Source organism: Nothoprocta perdicaria, unplaced genomic scaffold (assembly GCF_003342845.1).
Source record: "Nothoprocta perdicaria isolate Ctin4 unplaced genomic scaffold, notPer1 scaffold_20, whole genome shotgun sequence".
NCBI lineage: Eukaryota > Metazoa > Chordata > Aves > Tinamiformes > Tinamidae > Nothoprocta > Nothoprocta perdicaria.
Window position 1 is genome coordinate 2,365,667 of NW_020455205.1, and position 23,541 is coordinate 2,389,207.

The window sequence follows — 23,541 nt, forward strand, 5'->3', positions numbered from 1 at the left end:
TCCATACAGCCCTAACACCTCCCCATGCTCAAGGAGTGTCACTGTGCTACCAACCAGGCCATCTGCAATACTCCAACACTCACTTGTAGCAGCAGCTACAGACTGAGAAGTTGCCCAAGCAATGCATGCARTAATCCAAAAACTCTACACCTGCTTTCTTTCTGCACAGTTACAGGGCTGAATCTATGCTCACACACTCCTCAAGGTCTATGAAGCCAACTGTGGACTTGTCCGCTATTTCTAGCAGAGCTAGTTCTCCAATGGAGGCATTTAAACAAGTCACCACTCTTGTAACATGGAATATAGCATCTTAAAGCAAAGCAAAAAAAGAAAAAAAGAAAAAAAAAARRAAAAAAAAAAGGTTATTAGCTGTTATTTATTCAATAAACACAACTTACTAATGACTGGACAACTACTAATGCACTAAAAGAGTAAGCAATTATTTTGCTCTTTGAAAGGTATTACTGCCTCAGAGTTACGGCCATGAAGAAAAGTTGTCAAATAAGAAAGTCCAACTAAGTTATCCATCAATAATACCTYTAAGTGCCCCTGTAAACCATCAAAAACCATGACTTAATTACCTTAAAACAACAGCAACCCCTGCTGGCATGTTGCTACCATCACAACTACGTATTCAAAAGAACTGGTTAATCTATTTGAAAAGAGGAGCCCCAGATGCAAKTCACTGTCCTCTCACTAAATTGCCAATACCTTCCACTTCTCATTTTGCCTATCTTAATGTTTCAGAAAATGTAGTTTTATTCTTCCCTAACTAAAAAACAGGTAATATCTGTCTAGTGCATTATAGTGAAGATATGTTAATTTATATCAGCAGGTATCGCTAATGATCTCCTGTTCATTGGGAGTGAACTGGAGGAGTTGAAATGGAAAAATCAAGATTATTTCTGAAAACCCATGCTGCTGATGATGATTATAGTAAAGCCTATAAGCCCAGCCTATGCCGCAGAAAAAAACATTAATGCCCAGAGCACTCTGCTTCCTTGAAGATGCTCAGTCCAGAACCTTACTCTAAGCACATTCATAAATTTACTGGCTATTAATTTTTCTCCAGCTGCAATACAAAGAATTGAGATAATCAGCRAAATCATCAGAGTTTTCAGCATTACCTCCTTGGAGTTTCATTTTTTTTTTCTTAYGTTATTTTACAGCTAATTTTTCAGGGAGCCCAATCACTACCAATTCTGAACATAAGGGCAACTGCAGCAATTCATTTGCAACAGAGGACTCTAAGCTTTCTACTACCTTGATAAGGACAAAAGTTTCTTGCAGAAGTGCACAGCCGAAGGAAAGTTTGAAGCATCTCATCTTTACTCAACACTTTCACTAAGATATAAACAAAGCAGATTTCCCTAAGACTCCACCAAAATAATTCTGGCATCCACTAAAAGGAAAAACAAACAAAAGCTAAAAACAGCACCAAACATTTGTTGAGGTAGTGAACCTTAGCTCTAAAATCAAGATAGCTTAAACATTTAATGCACATAAAACACAGAATCAGGGTTTCTTAGAACAGACACATTTATTATTCAGATATGCTTGAAATAAATTGTTTCTTGACTGAAACAGTGAAAGTCCAAATGCATCTGTAAACTGAGCATCACTATAAAACAATTTAAATTATTATGTAAAATAATATTATGGATACATGTGTTTCATTCATGGCATCTTAGCATAATCACTTACTTTGTCTATTTACAAATATATAAAGATCTTGCACTTAAAGTCATCTGAAATATCAAAGAGGTATTTTCAAATCACGCAACTTAATAAATATAGAACCTGTTTTGTTAAAAATCTACAGTATACTGTACATTCAAGTTGAGGCAAAAGAACTTYTAATATCAGTTACACTTTTGACATAAATGAATGTTTCCAATAATTAAACAAGTTCTAAAAGTGCTATCTCTGCCTGTAATGAAATATTAGGATTGTGTTTTTCATTACAGCTAAAGTTTTAAACCATTGCTTCATTCACAGAATCTGAGCTTCTGTTACTAGAAAAATATCAAAGCTTTTATATATTTTTAAATAAACATCTTTCAAGAATTGCAAGAAAAAGAGAGGCAAGAAATGGTCTAAAAAATAAAAGCCGTGAGCACACACATACACACACACTTCAGATCACCACATAATCCTCTAGAAGGACACTCAAACTCACAGCATTCCGTTTCATTTGAGAGATGTGTTCATATACTTATTCGAACAAAAAACAACAGGCAACCCTAGGAAGTCTAAGGCAGTTGTTCTATGTGCAAGTTTCTACATAACAACGAGTGCCAAGCTTCAGAAGCCTTCCTGTGACTTTGTGCATTATTCAGTTTCTTCTTGGTCACTTTCCGCCCACTGATTTAGGTTGTTGTCTCCAGCAGGTTTCTTTGATGCAGCATTGGAACTGCTAAAAAAAAAAATAAATAATTTAAGTTGCAACATAAATAACAATACAGTCCTTTACAAATTAAGGTATGAACAGAATCACAACACTAAGATTTTACAGTTAGTATGATGCTTTTAATCTTAGTAAGATTAGCATGCTTTACTGTATCAGTCATAACTTACAAAAATGCTTAGGTTTTATGACCACCAAGTCATTCATGTACAATTTACATGAATATTTTATCAAAATAATGATCTGCAACGACATTTCAGTTACCTGCTTTGTGGAATACACTGAGCTGTCTGGCAAGGCTCTGCTGGAACAGGTATGCTCAACACACAGTGAGGTTTTCTTTGTAGAGATGTGGAGTTCACTAACCGATTGCCTTGGTCAGAACCTAAAAGGAACGAGTATCATCAGTCAAGGATCCTAGAAGGAATATATACTATATACATATAAAAAACTACAGTGCAGTTGAAAATATCTGAAGGACCAGATTAAGTAAAAACAAGCCAACTCCTACTGTATTTATAATGGTAAATCTCACAAAGATTGGCAGTGGATCTGCTTGGTTAAAAAAACAAAAACTTCAGTATGCATGCAAAAAAGCTCAAGAAATTAACATCAACACAAGTATTTATAAAATTGCCTGAATACAGAAAAAAGYAATAAATTAGATTTCTTAGCATTTATATGACCTAATTTGGCAACCAGTAAAGACAACACAAAGACTTGGTCAAATGTGGCAAGGCCAGATCAATTCCTGTCAATTTTTCTTCATATTTAAATTTAAAAGTCTTCATATATATTAGGAGGGAAAAAGAAAAGATTTATTCTGTATTCTAAAGTATTTACTGTAGTTAAAGAACTAAGAGTCTTTAGACTGATATCACAGAAACGAAAACTTCATTTTAAAAACAGTTCTAATGATAATTTGGGGAATAATATCCAAATAGTTGTGTTAGTCAGCAGTTTTCTTTTTTCTACTAGTATTCTCTAGTTGCTTAAAAGATGGGATTCCTAAGATTGAAAAACACAATTTAGAAAATACTGCACTAAATGTGTCTAGAAACACTACAAATGGAAAATAAATTTCAAATCATACATCATCAAGGCATACAACCTTCCCAAGTTATTCACAGAGCATTAAATCAAGCCATTCTTCATAAGTCATATGCCAACAATCTCAATTCTGTTTCTATATAAACACTTTCCAAATACAGAAGACCACTTCACACTTACAGAAGCATACAGAGGGCCTACAGGAATTGCAAAAGAAATAAGGGGGATCCAGAGCACAAGAGGCAGGCTACTTAATCTGCCAAGAATACAAACTCAAACATCTGTGTTTACTTGCCAGCTGTTTCACACATTTATCTTTAAATGCCSCTACAAGAGGGATCCATTTAATAAGACTATTGTTACTTTTTCTTTCTTATGACTACTTTTTTCCTTAAAAGTAGCCAAAACTCAGTGGTGAAAAACAATCATCACACATGACTATTCCAGCATTTGAGTGCAGGAGGAAATCAACTTACCAGTTCAAAAGAAAAAAATTGTGAAAGAATTATAAATATTTACAATAAAAGTCACAGCCAAAACTATAACTATGCTATAAAAACTTACACAGCCATATTTTTATAATCTTTTCGAGCAGAAATTATTCCCATATTAAGATCAGAATCTTGAAATTCAACTCTCATATATGCCAACATTTAATTTAATTCAGTAATGCCAAATATTCTCTGCTCTTAACAGCTCTGTTGTCRTGCATCTGACGTCTTGTCCTGACAGATACAGGCATATGGTGCAATGTRGTTTTGGCAGGCTGCCCCTCCTCCCAAGAACATTTTCATTTTTATTCATATTTGCATCTACAGATTACAGATATGGGGGAGTCCCTTCAGGTTACAGAGAGGAAGGGGAGAAGGGGGAGGAAAAAAAAAATTACTGCAACGTAAAGTAAACTGAATACTTGCTTCCTAAGAAGGCACWTGGAGTTGTCACATTTTCGGAGTGCTTGTAATCAGTAGTCATACTTAGGAACTGTTGTTTCAACCACGCTCCTCTATCTTCTTCAAAAGCCTTTCTCTAGGAAAAGAAACGCCACTTAAATTTATGACAATGGAACAAGCTCAATCCATATTAAGTTGATGCTGTTTTATCTAAATATTAAAGCACAACATATGCATGTATGTGAGAGCCAGAAGTTTAACTAAGAATTAAAGCTAAGTGAGAATCTTTTGAACCTCACAAGGGTTAGCTTGAGGGGTATTTACAGGCCAAGCGCCACAGTTTGCTTCACAGAGACCTGACAATTGCTTTCATTTCACTGCTCCTGCAGCCTCTACCACCGGATCTATCACCACCTTCTGTACTTTTTCTGCAGTGCAGCTCTACCTCTGCCAATAAGGAACTGTCTCAACGTCGACAGGTTGCTCTCGTAGACAAAAAAAAATCCCAAACATTGAGAACAGCACCAATTAATTCCATGTAAAACAGTGCAGAAGGGGTTGTTTCCTTTTCAAATAACTCTGTGAGTAGGAAAGGGGAAAATAATATCTACAGACAACTTTCAGAAGATGCAATGGCTGCAGAAACAAGAGGAAACTATTCTTCCTCCAAAACCATCAGTGAAACAGAACATCTCCATTACACAAAATTCTCCCTTCCCTACCAGTAGAAAATAGAGCAAGTTCAACTCCAACAAACACCTTCAGAATTTACAATAGTGCTTCTGCTTTTAGACTTCAGCATTTTAACAAGTAGAAGCATAAGCAATATATTTGTGCTGCAATACAACCTTAAACTTTTCTAGATAAGTCACTACCATACTAATACCAATGACTTCTAAAGCTAAATTCAAAGTCCACCATGACATTCAAACTCATTCAAATGAAAATGAAATGGAAAAGTTGGAGAATATGTATTTATACATGTAGAGTCAATATTTTTCATTATGTGGACCAGCACTGTACCAGTGCCTCGAGTAAAATCCAAAGTATTTCATGTTTTCTGCAATAGATTTTACTGTACAGGAACGTAGAGGGAAAAAGAAATGTCCTTGGTCAGACAAGTTGTTCACCCTGCTCAGCATCAACCCCACAGYAATTGCATGAGATGTCTCTTGGGGAGATCACATGAACTGGGCCAGTTTCTGCCCATTCCACTCAAAATTCCTCCATAGTCACTTGATTAGAGCTGTCAGAGGTACCTCCCTGGTTCCTCCTTTCAGCATCCATTTGTGGATGGCCTGTTCAGGAGTTTAGTCAAATGCTTTCTGAAGCRTATTGACTATCTCCACAATCTCTTGCGGCAGCAAAATCCAGAAGCCCACTAACCAATGAGTATAAAACTATCCTCTTTTATATGTTTTGGACCAATTTCCAACCAGCTTCAATGAGTGCCCTCTAGTTATAATATCGAGGGATTTGGTGAATAACAGTAGTGCTTTCACCTGACCAAACAAACCCAGTGTTATAAATTTCAGTCACCTTCCCCCTCAACCTTTTCATCTGCATGTTAAAGCAAGTAATTCTGTAAGAAGTCAATCTCTAAGAAGTTCCTTCTTCTCATCAATATACTTTTGTCCTGTCATATCTATCCCATCATAGCTTCATGACCACCACATCACCATAACCTGCCTTCCCTACTGAACCTTCTGTCTAGCCAGGAGTTAGGGCCAAGAACATTAAAGGCACACACAGCAGATAATGCCTCTACTGAGGAAAAAGGCAGCAGTTAATTTGGATTTCTGCACAGCCATCAGTTTTCACAAAAGGATCCAATTTCAAGTAAAAATAAATGGATTTTTTTAGTATCTGAATATTTCAAAAGCCAAGACTGATAACAGAACAAGTTATTCCAGTTACTATATTTTCAATTTCGCATTTGAAAAACTCGTTCTTAAAACACCAAGAAAATTATCTGCTACATTGTCTAAAGATAAATTTTGCACAGTGAAACAAGAGTGAGCTTGCTGCACAGAGACGTTAGCAAACRGGTATCGTTGGATGGCAGAACTTTACTGTGCATTATGTAGTTTCACTGCTACAACATTAACTCATCTTCCATACAAGTTCTCTCTTCTAATACCTTTCCACTTTTCTAATACCTCAAGTCCTAATCTAATAGCAGCTTCTGTAAAACTTCTTCGCTCTTTCTCAAAATTCTTTTTTTGTTCTCGAAACAGTCTCCATTCTTCCTGAAGACGCTCTCTTTCTTCCAACAAATAACAGTCTTGTAATAACAGCGTGGTATCATCATCACATGGTGACATAAGCTGCTGCTGCAGACATAAAGCATCAAAAAAAAGGAATTACTATTAGGTTGTGCAGTATAYTCATAGAGACAGTTTTAGTCATAGTTTTATCCAAAAAATTACTATGTTTAACATAGAAACTCTGCCATAAACGGAGAGGGGAAGGGAGCACAGAGTTTGCAGAGAACAAAYAATATGATCCTGTTCAGGCATCAGCCTTCCTAACCTCTGTTTATTTCCCAAATTCTTCCTATCAAGTTCACAAGCTCGAAGTTATAAACCTACAAACTAATCCACTAAAACCCTTATAACTCATCTCAAACACCGAAACTTTTTATTTAAAAGGTATTCTCAGTGAAGAGAGAAGTGCTCAGAGAAGAAAGAAGTCCATTAAAGAAAGGCTCAGGTTCATATAACAAAGATAACAAATTAAAGCCTGTTACCTGTAAGAGCTGTTGCTGAGTTTTGATCATTTCCTTACATTGCTGAATTTCTAACTCCAGCTTTTCAGTTTCCAGTTCATGGTCTTCTCTTGAAATTACATCTTTGTCATTCAAAGCCCCTGAATGTACACGTGACACTAATGGGGAAGAAGAAAGAAAAAGCCATTTACAAACAAGAAAAAAATCCCTCATCACTGGGAACAACTGTTAAAAAAATAAGACTCCATTTATTTTTGTGGAAAGATAGAAGACATTACATACACACAGTGGATTCAAAATTATTTCTAAAAGAGAGAAATCAGGCTTGGTGCTACGTATGTAAATCAGGCACAAAATCCAGTTTAGAAAAGTGGCAATAAAATATCTCGCAGCTGTTTTGCGTTCCCTGAGGTATCACGAGTAGCCATGAGTCTGCATTGCAATGAAGAGTCATATGTATTTAAAATTTCTCATTCTACTAATTATTTTAAATAAGTTGGGGTAACAGACTTTTCACTCACATGCTATTCTTCTTTATTCTTCTGATGCCATTTTTGAAGGGCATGTGTGTTCATAAAAACATGATACAAACTACATAAAGACATATATATACACACACACACATTCACACACACACAAAGATATATGCATGTATTTTTGCACATGGAGTCTTTGCATTCTCCATGTTCTGTGAAAGATAAGAAGGGCTAACAGAACATCACACACATTTTTTATCCCTCCRAACAAGTGAATTAGAGAAATAAATTTTTCTAATTATATGCCCCATTATTCTAATTTAACGTGGACGTGGCAACACATTGCTATCAAGGTTATCAATATAAGTCAAATTTTGATCCTCTGATGTCAACGTTTGAATCTTAACTGACTCCTAAAAATTGGGCATCTGCATGAAATAAAAGATCAAAATAACACAACTGCAAGAACTTGAAGCACTTCTCTCCTGCTACTTAAAGCTGTTTCAGTTAGTTACACTAAATCAAGTATTACTCAGAACTTCTGAGTAATTCTCAGATTCTTAAAAAAACTTTTCCACAATGTAAACATTTTAAGAAAGATATTTTCTTGCAGACCATCTGCTCTTTCATTTGTAATTGCTTGCATGACCTTCTCAGTCTTGTTCTTGACTGCAAATACCCCTGTGGTAGCAGCAGCATTCGCTTACATGGAAAAATAATACTAGGAAAGAATTTTTATATATTTTTAGCTGTCTTTTAATGCTGTTCAACAGCTGGAAATAAGGAGAGTTCAGCACCATACCATCAGTGAGTTCACTCTAGAGGCGTGAGCCTCTGCAGTATGGCCATGAAAAACCTGAGCTGTTACAAGATTTAGATTTATTTTGCTAATAATTATTTCTAGTTGTTATATCTGCATTACTTGTACAGCTCAGAGAGCTGAACTAAGACAATAATAGTATTTAWTAAGGAATCTTCAAGAGAAAAGTAATTATTTCTTGAGAAAGTTGTTCTCTGCATCAAAGTATGTCGTTTTCTGGGACAAAAGGCAGGCTATGCAATTACTTCCCTAACATCCCTCAGTTTAAACTCACACAGAAAATTCCACTCAGAAGTCCTTTCAGAAGGTCTGCTAGATCATAATCCTTCCATTTTAGTTTCCTTTTAGCTTAGACTGATATTCAGTTGAGCAAAGCCTAAGAAGATGGTATCAAAATGGGAGTATCAGTAACAATTTCTATGCACATGTAATGCAGTTGAGCATCACCTTGGTTATCCAGCTTTTCAACGTGATTTTTCAGCATCCTCCATTGCTTTCTAATGCTGTTAGTAAGCTGCTCTCGCACAGTTTCACAAGACAGTTCCCACATATTCTCTTTATTTAATTCTCCAATATCCTCTTCCAAGTCTGACAGTACCTGTAAGAGCAGAAAGAGAGTCTGCTGCAAACCACCCTAAAATTTTAAATATTTACTTATCTATCTATGTATACGTATTTAATTAAGTGAAGAAAATGAGAACCTTTAGAGATAGGAAAGATTTTTCCTCCAGGAAAACGTGGGTGCCAGGGAGCCTGGTTCCCTGACTGCACAAAGCCTAAGAGACGGAAGCAGCTCAAGCCTCCAGCAGAGGCAGGGCATCGGATGCAAATACACTGCACTGAAACACATCTTCAAGCCACAAAGTTCCGGTTACTGAGAAGTCCTGCTGGGAAACTAACGCCCGTCCAAGTCCACTGCAAAAGCCTGGGCTCGCTGTGCAGCACGGACAAGATTTAGGGCCACCCCAAAGCAGTTTAGATCCAAGTTGAAAAGCTGCTTAAGTACCTGGCAGAGCTCCACTCCCCCCTAATTCCTTCTAGCCATATGTAAGAAAGAAAAATGGGATGGGAAATAACAAAAATGGCAAATTCAAAATGGGCCATAATACTTCATCTACAGATACAATAACTCTTAATCTCTTAAAGCTGCAGTTTAGGAGATCTCTTTAGATACCTAAAAGAGAATATAATATTCTTAGTATTTTCTGTCATTATATAAAGGAAGATTTTCTTGCTTCACTTGCACATAAATATGTCATTACAATGCACTATACCTCTGGATATCACCGTGGTAGTATTACCATTTTTACCGTGAGCTTAAAAATATGTTAGTCACAAACTCGGCATTCCAATAATCTCACTTTTTTCCATGTAAGTAATAAAGATCCAACCACAGATATAAGCAAGGATTGCAAAGTATGACCCAGGTAATTATTTTTTAAAATCACTACTAAGTTACTCAGGCAAAGTCTTGCCTTTTCCATTATTGCTTAAAAATAGCAAAACAACAGAGGCTGCAGTTCTCCTACGCATAACTTGAAATACTTTCATTTAATGTAAGCAGGCTTCTGTGATTCCTGTGTTATTGTAAATCAGTCAAAACAAGACTATAGCTTCCATCGTCAAAAAAAATCACCGCTCACCAAAACCAAATCTTGTAAGAGCACATGCTGCTGCTGCTGGCAGAACTCRTGGCAGAAAGGATATTCTTGAACGCCAGCCTCTTCACCAAACCCACTACGCAGGTGGTTCGGAGGAAAACAGACCCTAAGGAAATCCTGCCTCACAAACTCCCTTCAGCCACCATTTCTGGGGCTCTGTGGGGCTCCAGGATTTTCCCCCCACAGCACCCAGGGTCCCTGGCCTAGGGGCAGTAGCCCAGCTAGACTCTGCCTCTTAAAGCTTCACCATTGGGAACCAAGGACTGACTAATCCAAACAAGACAGTTTCCAAGGCTACTTGGTTCTGAGACGCAAAGCAAAGACTTGTCTAGTTGGTTTCGTGCCTGGCATTTTGYGATGGGAAGCAAAATAATGAGTGGTATGACTGTACCAGCAGCTGCCACACTCCAAGGTACGTGCTTTATTTTAAGAAGAAATTAGCATTTCCGATAAAAATACTCCGGATTTTTTTGCTTGCAAGAAAATGAACACAAGTTTAGACTGCATACCAAGATGCCAAAAAAAGATGCCATAAAAAAAAAGAAAAGTTCAGACATTCACAATATTAAATTAGAAAAGGCATGGAARGCATGACTAAACAGTATATACCCTTACAACCCTGCTTAAATAACTACACTTCATGCTTGCATCTAATAATTACTTTTTATTATTATTATTCTATTAGAAATTAGTGTTGTCTAGCCAGTCATTCTTTTAAGTCGGCTTAAATAGTACTACTATGACTCACTCGAAGTGAGTTTCAATGCAGGCTTTTATTAACAGACTAATAATGTTGCAACAGTTAAATTTTCCAATCACTTGTCTTAATCACCCAAGAACGGTGTATTTCACAGGGCTAAATGCATGTTTTTCCCCTAGATCACCTCTGCATGCAAGTTCATACAAGCCCCATTCCCATCACTACATTTCTGCAAGTGCACTCAAGGTTATGTCAAGATCTACTGGCTTCCCTCTAGTCCCACCTAGGGAAAGATTTCAGTGCTGTAAGTGGTCCTAAGTGCGTTTTCCACTGTATGCTACACCCGAGACCGGGCTCCACATGATCACTCCATTTTGCCGAGTTGTAATAACCGATTAAATCTGCTGATTTGCAGCACAAATTTTTAAATTAAGAGCAAGTACGCTGTATGTCACTAGCTACTTCAGGGAATACACATGGGAATCATTGTGTGGTTTAAGATGCAAGTTGTTTAGTGAAGAAGAGTTTTTGTGCTTACAAAAAACACAACAAGCAAACAGAAAAAGCACTGGACTGGTTATTTCTACACAGTACTCTGCAGCTGGACAGATTTATCTGTGATAGCTCAGAAATATAGGAAGCAGTGGTGCAATTCCATCTGGACAGCAGCCCTTTTGAAAGAGCAAGTGCTGCACTCTCTGCAAACAGCATGATGTTGAGGTGCACACATACATGTTCTCAAACAATGATATGCACTATTTTCTGTAATAGCTTCAGATCCTGTTTATTGTAGAGCATTCATATTCTCTTGCATAATAGTTTCTTACTTCCACACCATCAGTCTTGAGTGATTCCTAGAATCTAGCCTGTCGGTTTATTTTGTGTTTCAACTCTTGCTGATGTCCGAGGACCCTCTCCCTCACATTTCTGAGAGGTAGTTCACCTCAGCTTCCAGATTGTTCCCCTCAACTCTGGCACCAGAACAGAACTGTGACTTCTCACACAGAATTTGCAGAAAGAGTAAATAAACTCTCTGCTAAACAATGAACACGCTGTTTTCATATAAATGAAGCATCCTATGTAAACAAAGTAATACTTGCAGCCAGGAAACAACAACAACAAAAAAAAAAACCAAACAAAAAAGAAATCTAAGACATTTTACTTGGAAGTCAAATACTTTTCTAGAATACATTAGCATTTCCATTAAAAGAGCTAACAACTCATCTAGTCGGTGGACTGCAGAAACCCACCCTGATTATACCTCCTGACACCTATTTTCTAAACTGATTTCAATATCTTAATATAGAAAGCAGACAATATTTAAAGTGCACTCTTATGATAGAACTAAATATAGGTAACAATTACATCTAAAATTTATTTAAAATGTACTTGCAAGCTTTCCATAGACTGACTGGGCAGAATAGACCGGAAATTGTCCAAAGGCAGAGGCAGGGCATCTTAATAAAGCATAAATGTCAAGCACTACTCATGATCTGCAATCCACTGCAAGTCTAGGCAATAGTGTATTTAATCACTCGTCTATGATCAAAAGACTCTAGCACTTTACCAAGCTAGCACACAGATTTCATTTTAAGTAAAGAATACTTACCGGTCCATCCTCAGACCTTTCTTTAGGTTTCTGCTTCTGCGGTGGGAGAAGTGAAATAATTTCTTTTTTCATTTGCTGAAGAACTTTTTTCAGCTCAGCGTTTTCCATTAAAAGCTGCTTTTGGCGTTGTTCATAATCATTTAACAGAGYTTTGTACATTTCCTCTTCATTTCTGGAAGTAGAAATCCTACACTAGCAACATGATAGCCACAGCATGTTTCAATTCACATCACTGAAACAACTACAAGCTCACCTGGCTTCTGTCTTATCAGTCCTCCATGCACCTCTCTTCCCATCAGCTCTACCAACGTAATTTAGAACATCCATAGCTACAAACAAAAGTTGTTTCAAAGTATTAATGAAAATATGTAAATATTCAAACTACACCTCATTTACCTATATGCATTTGCATGTAATTGTTGTCATGTGACCATATTATCTAAATATCCCCTCAGCCTTCAGACAGAGTTAATGAGTATGATCTAATGAGCATTAGATCTAATGATTTGCTATTGCCAAAATACGTGTTCCTGCTTCAGGGCCCTCAACTACCTCAGCTTGTGCAGACGTAGCTTCAGGAAACTACACTGGCAGAAAACTGTATCAGCAACAACATGAACAGCCTTCTGCTTTAGAGAGCTAAGCCAGCTCAGTGAAGTGTCACATGTGCAAACAGCTGAGAGCTGCTGGAGCAGGCTGGGGAGGGAGGCAGCAGGACTTSGCTTCCAACAGCAGCAACTCCCCACACTGTATCTGACAATGAGATTTCATGTCACATTGACTGACCCACAATAATTAAACACTGCAGAATAATGGTATGACTACTCCAAAGCCATTACATGAACCACAAAGTGCAAGAGGACCAAGAAGACTTTTACAATTACATACTGGTGATACTAGTTTTCAGCAAAAAAATACAAAAAAAAAAAAACAACCAAACCAACCAACCAACCAAACAAACAAACAAAAACAAACCACAAAAAACAGCCCACCTAACAAATCCAAGCTACACTCACACTAAACAGCACTGGTGTCTTGAGAACAATTTTTGTGGTGTAGCGTAATTACACAGTGCTAACATGATCAAGATTCCTCTTCCCCTGATATCACATGCTATTCCTGCATTATCTTACTTYCTTTCTAAAATTTCTCCCATCATTAACCTGACTAGAACTGCGTAATTGCAAAGAAAAAAACAAAATCTCATGCAGTGCTGCCTGTTGATCCTAAGTGGTGAGTGTTCTGTAGCATTTAGGACACTACCTAAAGTTCTCTAATGGTATCAATTGCAAGAAATCAGAAGAGAAACAGCTGTAGTTTAGGAATTGATTTCAAGTAATTCTCTCCAGTAAAATGTCTGTTTTAAAGATTTCCATGTTAGTTAGAACATAAAAGTTCACTAGCCTGACAGAGTCAGCTGAAATTAAATCTTACTTCTCCTAGATTACGTTTTCTTAAGATCTAAACAACAATTTACAAGAGAAGGGTTGGTATACACTTTGAAAATAGTAAAACCAAAACTGACCATTTGTAAACACACAGAGTTTGTTATTCTGCTGCAGTCAAGTTCACCAGTCTACTTACCTATCTTTTTGTCCTTTTTGTTCATGACTAACTGATGTAAGCGCTCCTTTAGTTTGTTATATTCTCTCTCTTTTCTCTTCATATCATGATTGTACTGTGTAGCTCTGCTTGAAATTATGTTCTGCAACTTCTGTACCTAAAAAAAAACATGAAAAGAAAAATATCTGCCTTCAACCTTAAACTAAAGTATAAATATATACATTTCTTTTAAAAAAGYGAAATAATGCCTATATTAATAAGTTATATTTCTAGTCAACCAGTGACAAAAGGAAACAAGAGAATTTTCCAACCCACAGATTCCAGCCTCAGGTGTATTTAATTCAGGGATTTTGGTTGCTTTTCTGCAGAAACCAACCTCATTAGCAATATATTACAATGCTATAGTCCCTCTAAAGTAGTTCTAAACTCATTATCTGCTGACTCACACAACAAGCTTCTTTGACACCTTTATTGAGCAGAGCTGAGAAAGACATTTTTTCTGCTCAAGTCAGTAATTAATATTCAGGATCTAATTTCATTCTCACTCCAAAGTACACTGGTAAGGTTTGCACTAAAAACAGTAATAGGCTCTTTGCTCCTTTTGGAGGGCAGAACAGGAGAAAATAAGAGAATATTTTAAGACTAATTATTTAGTCTTAAAGAAGCATACTATGCAGCTATCAAAACCTATTCCAAGCTACTTAAAGCACCAGTTTAAATCTTACCAACATACAGCACATTCAGTATTTTCAGCAGAAACATTAAGATGGTTATTATATAGATTTAATACTAATTAAATTTAATACTAGTGATTGCTAACTGTATGAACATGGGTATGATTGCAGAAACCTTCTGCAGAAGCCTTGCTTTCCTTCAATACTCCTTACTATATCTGCAGCTTGAACTCATTCCTTATAAAGCCTATTTAATTCAAGTGTGTAAAATGCCAATTTCAGTTTGATCAAAGACATTTGCTAACTGTGTTAAAAGAAAAAGACAAAAAAAGCAATCAAAGTGAAAATTTACAAGACGCCTTGGAAGAAGCATCCTATAGATGAAAATCTATTTAATGATCTGCATTAATGTACAAGGTAACTCACTTCATCCTTTTCATTTTTAAGTAATTGGTGGAGATTTCTGTTCTTGCTTTGCAGTTGTCTGTCTCTTTCCTGAAGTCCAACTATTTCCCTTTTAGATAATTCCAACTGCTCCTAGAAAAAGTGTTGATAATTCAGTATCAATAACACAAATATTAAAAGATTAAAAAAAGACAAAAAGTGGACATAAAATATACAAATTAAAATCAGCCCTGAGGAGAAATACAAGAAAATAGGCACATTAAGAATGTACAATAATAGCTAAAAGAAAGTTCTGCAAAATATTGGCAGAAATTGTTTCCCCTCTACCTTTAATTTAGCATAGCAGTTCTGTAAATGATCCATATCACTACCCAGTTTCAGATGTTGCATTTCTACTTCTTCCTGAGCTCGAAGGTTCTTGTGCTGCAGTACGAGTAATTCATTCATGCAATTTATGACCGATACTAAGTTTAATTCTTTGCCTTTGGACTCTGCATAAATAGAAGGAAAGCCCAGTGTTGTCAACTCCTGGTAAAAGACAAAGGGAGAAAGAGAGTAAATAAGTGGATCAATCCTTCATGGTTTTCTAGGAGAGAGAAACCAGACACCAGATGGAATCTTAGACATGGGGCAGAGTGCACATCAACCCATTATCCCCCACCAACTTTGGCTTCTGAGCATTAAGAAACAACTCTTCCTAAACCAATGAATATTCATGCCACAACTGATATAATGTTATCTACAAATCACCTCTGATAAACAAGATCTGACTTACCCTATTGAGATAGGATATACTCTGTTCAATATTCTCCTCTGTGCAGAAGGCACTGAAAAAGGTGTGCATGCTCTTGGATGAAGGCAGTGGCAAGCGTAGCACTTGTGTGGTTAAGCTTGGGGGAGACATCTTCTTTTCTGAGGTATACTGAAAAATATTTTTGCTATCTGCAAGTTAAAAATGTTAAAAATATGTCAGGGCTAAACGTTTAAGATACACAAATTGCTAACTACTAGAATTATTAGTTACAGAAATTTAGAAGGTAAAAGATTGCTTCATCTAGAAATAACTTCATCTAGAATTCAGAATTTCAGATATTAAGCAATTAAACTAGATAGGTAAACTTTCACTGAAAAGTGAAGATCCATCATAATTTTAAGACACTGTATCTTTTAAATTTTACTCCTCCTCCAAGAAAAAGCTCTAGCCTTCCTTCCCAACTGGTTTACTAAGAGACACAACTTCCTATACAGGTGAAAAATCTGTGAATTTAGTAAGAATTTTTACAGAATGTATGCATATTCTTATTCATACCGAGTGTGCTAAAATCTACCGCTATTCGGTAGAAGCAGCTAAAAATATTTTTTGCTCATTTCATACATTTATAATCAATTTACTAGGCAAGATAATACAGAGCTAAATCACATCTCTGTAAAGGAGAGATATCCTGAGAAGTGTGCATTCTTAGAACCTTCATATATATGAAAGAGCAGTATTTTACAGTTGAAATTTTGTAAGGACTCAAACCAAAACAAAGCAATGTACATACTATTCACTATTTAACATTCCATTCAAATACTCAACAATGTCCTGCACAAAAAGCCAATCTCCCTCTAACAGCTGTAATTCCACAGGTAGAATTATTAAATCTTTTAATTCAAAATATTGGTGTTTTACCTGATGACAACGCTGGCACAGTAATAGTCTTCCAATCTCCCATAGCAACACAGACAGGCAGGGTACCTGAGCAACTCGTTCAGCACTGAAGTATTTAATACAATTGCTGGCTATAGCTGTTACGTAGGCATATCCTGAAATAGTAGCAGCATTTTAGATTAACAGCAGCATCCAATACAGCTAGAAGATTAAAGCAGGCATAACAGAGACACTGCTGGATTTAAACCATGTGAACTTTTCCTACCTCCTCTATAGAAATTTTTACACAGCATTTAGAACAAAGTACAGTTACTACTATGTTGTAAAAAATTATGTGGAATTTTTCCACCTGTGGAAGCAGGTGAAATCATATATTAAACTAGTCTTAAAAATTATAAATCCATCTCAGTGGGCTTATTATCTAAGTAAAGTGACAATTTAGGCTCTAAAAACAATTTACTAGCAGAGAAAGTGCAAAGCACCCTCTAACAAACATGTAACTGTTTACATTTAACTCAATCTGTACATTCAGCTAGACTGCCTTCCCTTGGCAAGCTGTTTGTTTTCATCAGCAGTTTTAGAGATTTGGCAAAGCAGCAAAGAGGAGAAGCCTTACCCCACTAGTACAGCCACTCAGTACAGCACTGGCCCTCTGAAAACCGAAGAGGATTTGCTCGTAAGAGAATAAACTGATTCCTTCAACCTGTCTCCACCTCCCGTAAAATGGCACATAACAGTATTACAGTATTCACACTGGGAAAGCCAGCCTAGACTTGTAAAATCTGGGCAGCATAATCCTTCCCCTGTCACATGAACAGGGCGGCTTTGAGCAAACAGATAAACTTCTCACCTGACAGGAAAGCTGACTCCCTTTTTTCAATTAACAGCTTGGATCAAATTCTAGAAGCAGTTTTAGATACGCTCTGTAGGTTTCTAGAGCACAGAGATATTCCTTCCCATTTCCCTTCATGCCCTGATAGATGCATCCTCAATAAGGAGTACTGATACTAAAATCTTTTTTTCCCCCACAATGACAAAACTATATCACTTAGAAAAGCAATCTGCTGCCTATTTAAGAGACTAGGCTATTGTGGATGGTCTGTTATTCAAAAAGTCTCCTGAGAATACAAATGGAGGCAGAAAGAATCCTTAGTGAAATGCCAGAGCACAACCACACAACACTCAAACCAAGTTAAGAGATCGCAGGCATATTACAGAAGTTTGAGCACTGGAGGATAAAATATCCTGGAAGAATATTTCTCCAGGTTCACACATTTAATTGGGAGAAAGGTAAATAATTATTGCTCAGATGATTTGAAAGCTTGAGGTAACTACTAGATTATATGCCAGGAAGTACATGTGAACAACAGGACACACACTAAATGTGTGTGGTGTTTTTTGTTTAAGAATTTTGGGGGTTCTTCTTTCCGTATGTTGAATTGTTCACCCTTTTTTTTTTTTTTTTTATTCTCTCCTTTTTTCTCCTGTAAAATCACATGGCCAGAAATGCATTCAGTGAAGACCGAGCTTCTGAAGACAATTACTCATTTCAGGGTGAGAATCCATACGGTGACTGCTCCTTTCATTCACCCATCTAAATAACTTTTAAATGGTTACTGAAAGTAAGGATGAAGATGACACACTACTTACATGTTAGCTTGGCTTCTGCTGGATCCATCAGATATTGTCCTGCAAACAAAACGGAAAAAATGCAAATTAAACCACAGGCATATTCCCATTACTGCCACTGCGATCTGCATTCTAACAAGGAATTTCAAAAGGTTCCCCAGAAACTCAAGACACACAAACTCCATTAAGGTCTGCAAGAAATTCCACAAAAAGAGTATTCATGTTTCAGATATCCAGTTACTTCCAAATAAACTGGTTTTTATTCTTTAAGAGGCCACATACCCATTGTGAGATGTTATCACGCAAGAGTTTGCCAACCACAGGATTTCTGCACTGAGAATACACTTCCAACACAGTCTTTGTGAGTGCTAAACCTCAAAYTTAATCCACGGCTAAAAGCACCTTAAATTGTTCTGTGGCATGAGGAGAACACACTACCTTTTAAGTGTCAATAGACTGGTCAATGTTTTATACCCGAGTCACCCTTACTGTCTTTAGAATTTAGCTCAGATACATGGAAGAAGACAATGTCCACATCAGCTGCAAAACGAAATGCCAAAAAATCTGTTAATCCCACGCTAAAATCATCCTATCAGCTCCATGTGGCTGCCCCTGCCAGTGCAGGGCTTCAGCCATGACCTTTAAAGCTGTCTGCTGATTAAGATCCATCAGATAAATCTTCCTCACAATCTAGGCAGCTCCTCTGGAACAACACAGCTCAAAATAGCCTAGCTGAAGTATGTGAGAGTTAAAGACAAGCATTACTGATCAGGACTGCAGGGATGCAAAATTAATTTAGAAGCACTGTATTTGGAAGGAACTCTTCTCCGTTACCACGYTACAAAAAAATATATATTTTTTTCTTTTTAAACCAACTGTAATGTATGAAGGAACACACTAAAGAAGAAATGGAAAACATGCACTGCTAAAGTAGTATTTATTACTATTCCATAAGAATAGAATACTATAAAATGTTTAAAATTGCTTTAGAGACCTGCCTCGAGACTTTCCTACTTAACACAGACARGTTTTAACTAGGGAAAAGTACTAGGAAGTATGTGTGTGTTTGTGCATGCATGAGTGCCAAATGATTTTTTTTTTTTTTTTAAACTTTGGATGGGAAAATATGTGCTAATAAAAAAGAAAAGGAAAAAAAAAAAGAAGAGGGGGAAAAAAAAAAAACAACGTTTGTTCTTTCTCAGCACCTAACAATAAAAATCTGGCTGACCAGGGGTGTGAGGAGAGAGAACAGGCCGCTGAGCAGCCAAAGCTGCTATAGCTACACAGCGCTTTTCTTTCCGGGCTCAGTTCCGTGCACGGAGATTTGCTGCAGTTATTTTACCAACAAGTTTGACGACTTGTCCAGAAGGCGGTAGTGACACCGAGCGTGCCAGACACGGCCGTGCCAACTGGCAGGGCCACCTCCCGTTTCAATCAGGAGAGCCCCAGGGTCAAYGAGACCTAGGTGGATTGTCAAAAAAATAAGTAAAATTAAAAAACACTCTGTAGGGACCAATTTCATATGCATGAACCTGATGGCAGAGGCACAATGGCATGAACCTCACTGCAGCTAAAAATCTAAAAAAGGAATCATCCCAATAAACTGTTTTTATSCTAATATCACAGAGGGCTTGACTGACGATCAAACCAAAGATTTTAAGTGTCCAAGCTAGCGAAGCACAAAAACTCAAGAGCTTAAAAAACAATTGTGGAAATGAAATATCAGAATTTGATTCTTAGAATGGGATCTGAGAAATTGCTTTTCTTATGGAAACTCATGAAGGACCACCAACTCCTACATGCTTCAGTGATAAATATATCTTCCTTTTCAAGAACATATTTATACCCTTGTTTCTGTGTTTTGAGGGTGGAATTGATAATGAGAATGCCAGAATTTACAGTGGAAATTTGATTAAGTAAGTCTAGAGTTCAGGCAATTCAAAAACCATGAGCAGCAGCAGTAGGATCACCAGTTTTACAAACAACAGCATATTAGAGATTCTAAATATTAAATGTAAACTTGAGGAGGAGAAGCAGGAGCTGTAAGAGAAGTTTAAAAACTAGTTCAGACAAATTTGTAAGTGAAGAGAATACCTCTCCATAGCACTGTACCAGGATTGCATAGTGTCATCTGGCCATTTCTACCCTGCACAGTGAGAAATGAAGTATACAGTAATTTTTTTTTTCCAAGGTGAGGAAAAATGGTATTTTCCAAATATTTCCAATTTGGAAAGGGTTGTTTTTTTTTTTTCCTCTCCTAATGCCACAATGGTTTGGAAAGAAAATGTGAAGGGAAAAAAAAGTCAACATCAGTCTGACACTGGCAGTCACAAAGAGAAAYAGCCCTTCTTCATACGCTTTTAGGTATAACAAGTTGCAATATTTGGTTAAGTTCCAACTTGTAAAATTGAGAAAGAAAATCCCCTAAAAGACATTTCCTTAAGGGTCAGCATTTTTCTTCTGTTAAGATTCTATTCTGGAAGTATTCTGGAAGCTGCGATTCTGCTCAAAGCTTTTAGGCTTTTACTGCCTTTTTTTTTTTTTTTCTTCAGTAAATCCACAGACACCACACAGATGGCTTTGATCCGGATGAAACAAAGACATATCAGTCTATGGAAATTCAGGGTAAGTTCTAGTCAGCATGTTGTAGGTTTAAAAACATATCCTCGATTATAACATAATAAAACATAGCTGCCTTTTCATGCAATCACCAGGAACGTCCATGCATTTCCTCTCTGGAATTTTGGTATTTATTCTCTATATAGAGCTATTTTAATAATACTGTCTACACCTTGCATTAAAACCTAGCTTRTATTTAGAGGAACCATGTATTTAAAATAACTTCTTTTATAATCCGTTACAGTGTTAGTGACATTTATATTTAGCTTATTAGTTAATATTATTATGCTACTTATTAGTTATATACTATATGCTAATAGTAATATATATTATTATAATACTATTTATTAGTTAGTTAATACTATAGTTTTAATGGCAGRCCTCATAATCAAAGCAGATCTCACACTGATACTGAAGAAGCAAACCCCAAGTAAACTCTTCAAAATCTTCCATAGTTTCTCCTTCTTTTTCCTGAACTCAACTTTGGCCAAACTCTTCTGTCTCCACATGTAGATAACGTCTAAAAGGGATCCAATATTCACAGGGCAAAGCCAGAACTAGAAAGCATTCCAGCTCTCAGAGATGAAGAAACTCACAAGTTGTTAACAGCAGAGTGTAAGCTGTAAGTTAAATTGATCATGAGAAGAAAAAAATAAATAAAAAGGGAGGAAAAGAATTACAAAAAAAAAAGTTATTTTTTAAAGAGTGCCAGGAGATTCAAGGCATGTATGTCCTGCAAATGTAAGGTTTATACTGAGCAAGACAGCAGCAAACAGAAGATGAGTGCCACAGGCCCAACGTGGTAAATGCCAGTAAATGGCAGTGGCAGGGGCTGTGCCAGGGTCAGGACTCCGGCAGCAGGAGGAGCGAACAAGCTCACCCCTGCGCACCGCAAGAAGGAACCCGCCAACCTGACCTAGGCAAGAGAGCGAAACTGCATTTCCAAACTGCTTTCCACAATGTTTCCGACCAACAGCTCTTAAACTAAGATGTCTGAGGATTTATTAATCAGCAATCATAGAGGGGYAAGGGGAAACAGTAGGAATACGTTAAAAAGGAGGCAATAAGTGAAAATAAGAGAAGTGCAAAGAAAGGAAAATCAAGACATCTYAGGATCACTGTGTTTATTCTCCTAGGCAGTCAATAGAGCAGAGGACAGAAAAGAAAACCATCAYGCCACATAAAGCCTCTCCAGTACAAACACCATACGCAGTTATACGTTTCTCCTTATAACAAGTGAGAACAGAACTGAAAACGGGTGGCCAGCCAGTCCTTCCATCCAAGCAGTTAATAAGCTCTGTGACTTTTCAACCAGGAGAAGAAACAAAACAAATGTATGAAAAATATGCACAGGGAACAGGTATCCACTGCTTCCCTTAACACAACCAGGCTCAATCAAATTAAACAATTAAGGTAAAAATTTGGAAAATACGAACATGATTCCCCCCCTACAGATAGCATAAATCATGGACTCGAATTGCCAAGAGATGTGGCTAAAAATATAACCTGGCTCCAAAACCAACAGAGATAAATTCATGGGAAAAAAACATTCATCAACAGCTACTAAGTTAAAAGGGAAAAAAGGAAAGAGAGGGTGAACGGTGCTGCGAAGGGGCGCAGACGGCCGCGCGGGAGGACAGGGCGCGCGGGCACAGCCAGCGTGTGCTCTCCCCGAGCATCCACCGCCGGGCGGGAGCCTGGATCCAGCTGCCCTGGGACGGGCCTCTCCTACACACCCCGGAGTCCAAATGACACCCAAATACCTTGCGTTGCCCCCTCCAAAAACACAGAAAAACAAGCTTTTCTGCCCAGCTGCTTATCCCCAGCACCCGCGTGTGACAAGCTCACTTGTCCGTGTCTAGGCTTGCTGCTGGAACCCAGCCTGCCGCCTGGCAGCTCTGCGGGCCTGGGGCGGCCTGGGGGCGGCCCCGCTCTCCCAGCCACGCGGGGCCAGCGCGGTGCAGGCCGCGCACCAACGCTACGCACCGCGCTTACGTTACGTTACCGCGTTACTACCACCACGTTACACCGCCAAACGGCGCTGGGGTTTGTGCGTGGCTGCCRGCGAGGAGGGGTGCGGGGCGGATCTTGTTTCTCACCCAAAATAAGGCCAAGGTAGCGCGGCCAGAGCCGCTCTCCTGACGTCAACCCGGGCGCGGGCAGGCGCGAGCCCCGGGCGCCCCCATGCCGCGCCCGCAGCCCCGCGGGGAGCCGCAGGGCCCGGCCCGGCCGGGGCACGGGCTAAACCGGCGCTGCGGACGGGCCCCAGCGCGGCGCCGGGCACCCCCGCCCTGCCCCGCGCGCCCCGCTCACCAACGTCCGCAGAGCGCCCGTTACCGCGCGCGCGCTCAGCCCAGCTCAGCCCAGCCCAGCTCAGCCCGGCCCAGCGGCACCTGCTGCGGCTGCCGCCGCGGCGGGAGGGAGGACGGGCGGGCGGGACAGCCCGAGGGACGGGCAGGGAGCGGCGGCCGCTCCTCTCCGCGCCCCGCAGCTGCCGCCGCCGACCCCTGCCGGGCCCCGCGGGGTTCCCCCCGCCCCGCGCAGCGCGCGCCCATTGGCCGCGCCGTTGCTAGGAGACCCTGCCCCGCAGCGCGCCGCCCTGGCGGGCCGGGAGAGGGTCCCGCCGTCCCCCCCCAACCCGCGACATGGCGGAGGG

The 23,541-nt window shown here is 38.6% G+C and overlaps 1 protein-coding gene across 1 annotated transcript; it reads right to left on the reverse strand.

The window, feature by feature from the left end:
• Positions 1-2,092: 2,092 nt before the first annotated feature.
• SSX2IP (SSX family member 2 interacting protein) lies at positions 2,093-23,236 on the reverse strand. The gene is made up of 15 exons (XM_026038052.1): positions 23,199-23,236; positions 18,288-18,326; positions 16,659-16,792; positions 15,762-15,928; positions 15,314-15,514; positions 15,008-15,118; positions 13,929-14,064; positions 12,598-12,673; positions 12,345-12,516; positions 8,822-8,972; positions 7,100-7,236; positions 6,510-6,683; positions 4,375-4,486; positions 2,672-2,792; positions 2,093-2,416 (listed from the first exon to the last, which is right to left on the reverse strand). The coding sequence occupies exons 3-15, from the start codon at positions 16,699-16,701 to the stop codon at positions 2,332-2,334; spliced, it is 1,686 nt and encodes a 561-aa protein (XP_025893837.1). The 5' UTR covers positions 16,702-16,792; positions 18,288-18,326; positions 23,199-23,236; the 3' UTR covers positions 2,093-2,331.
• Positions 23,237-23,541: the final 305 nt, after the last annotated feature.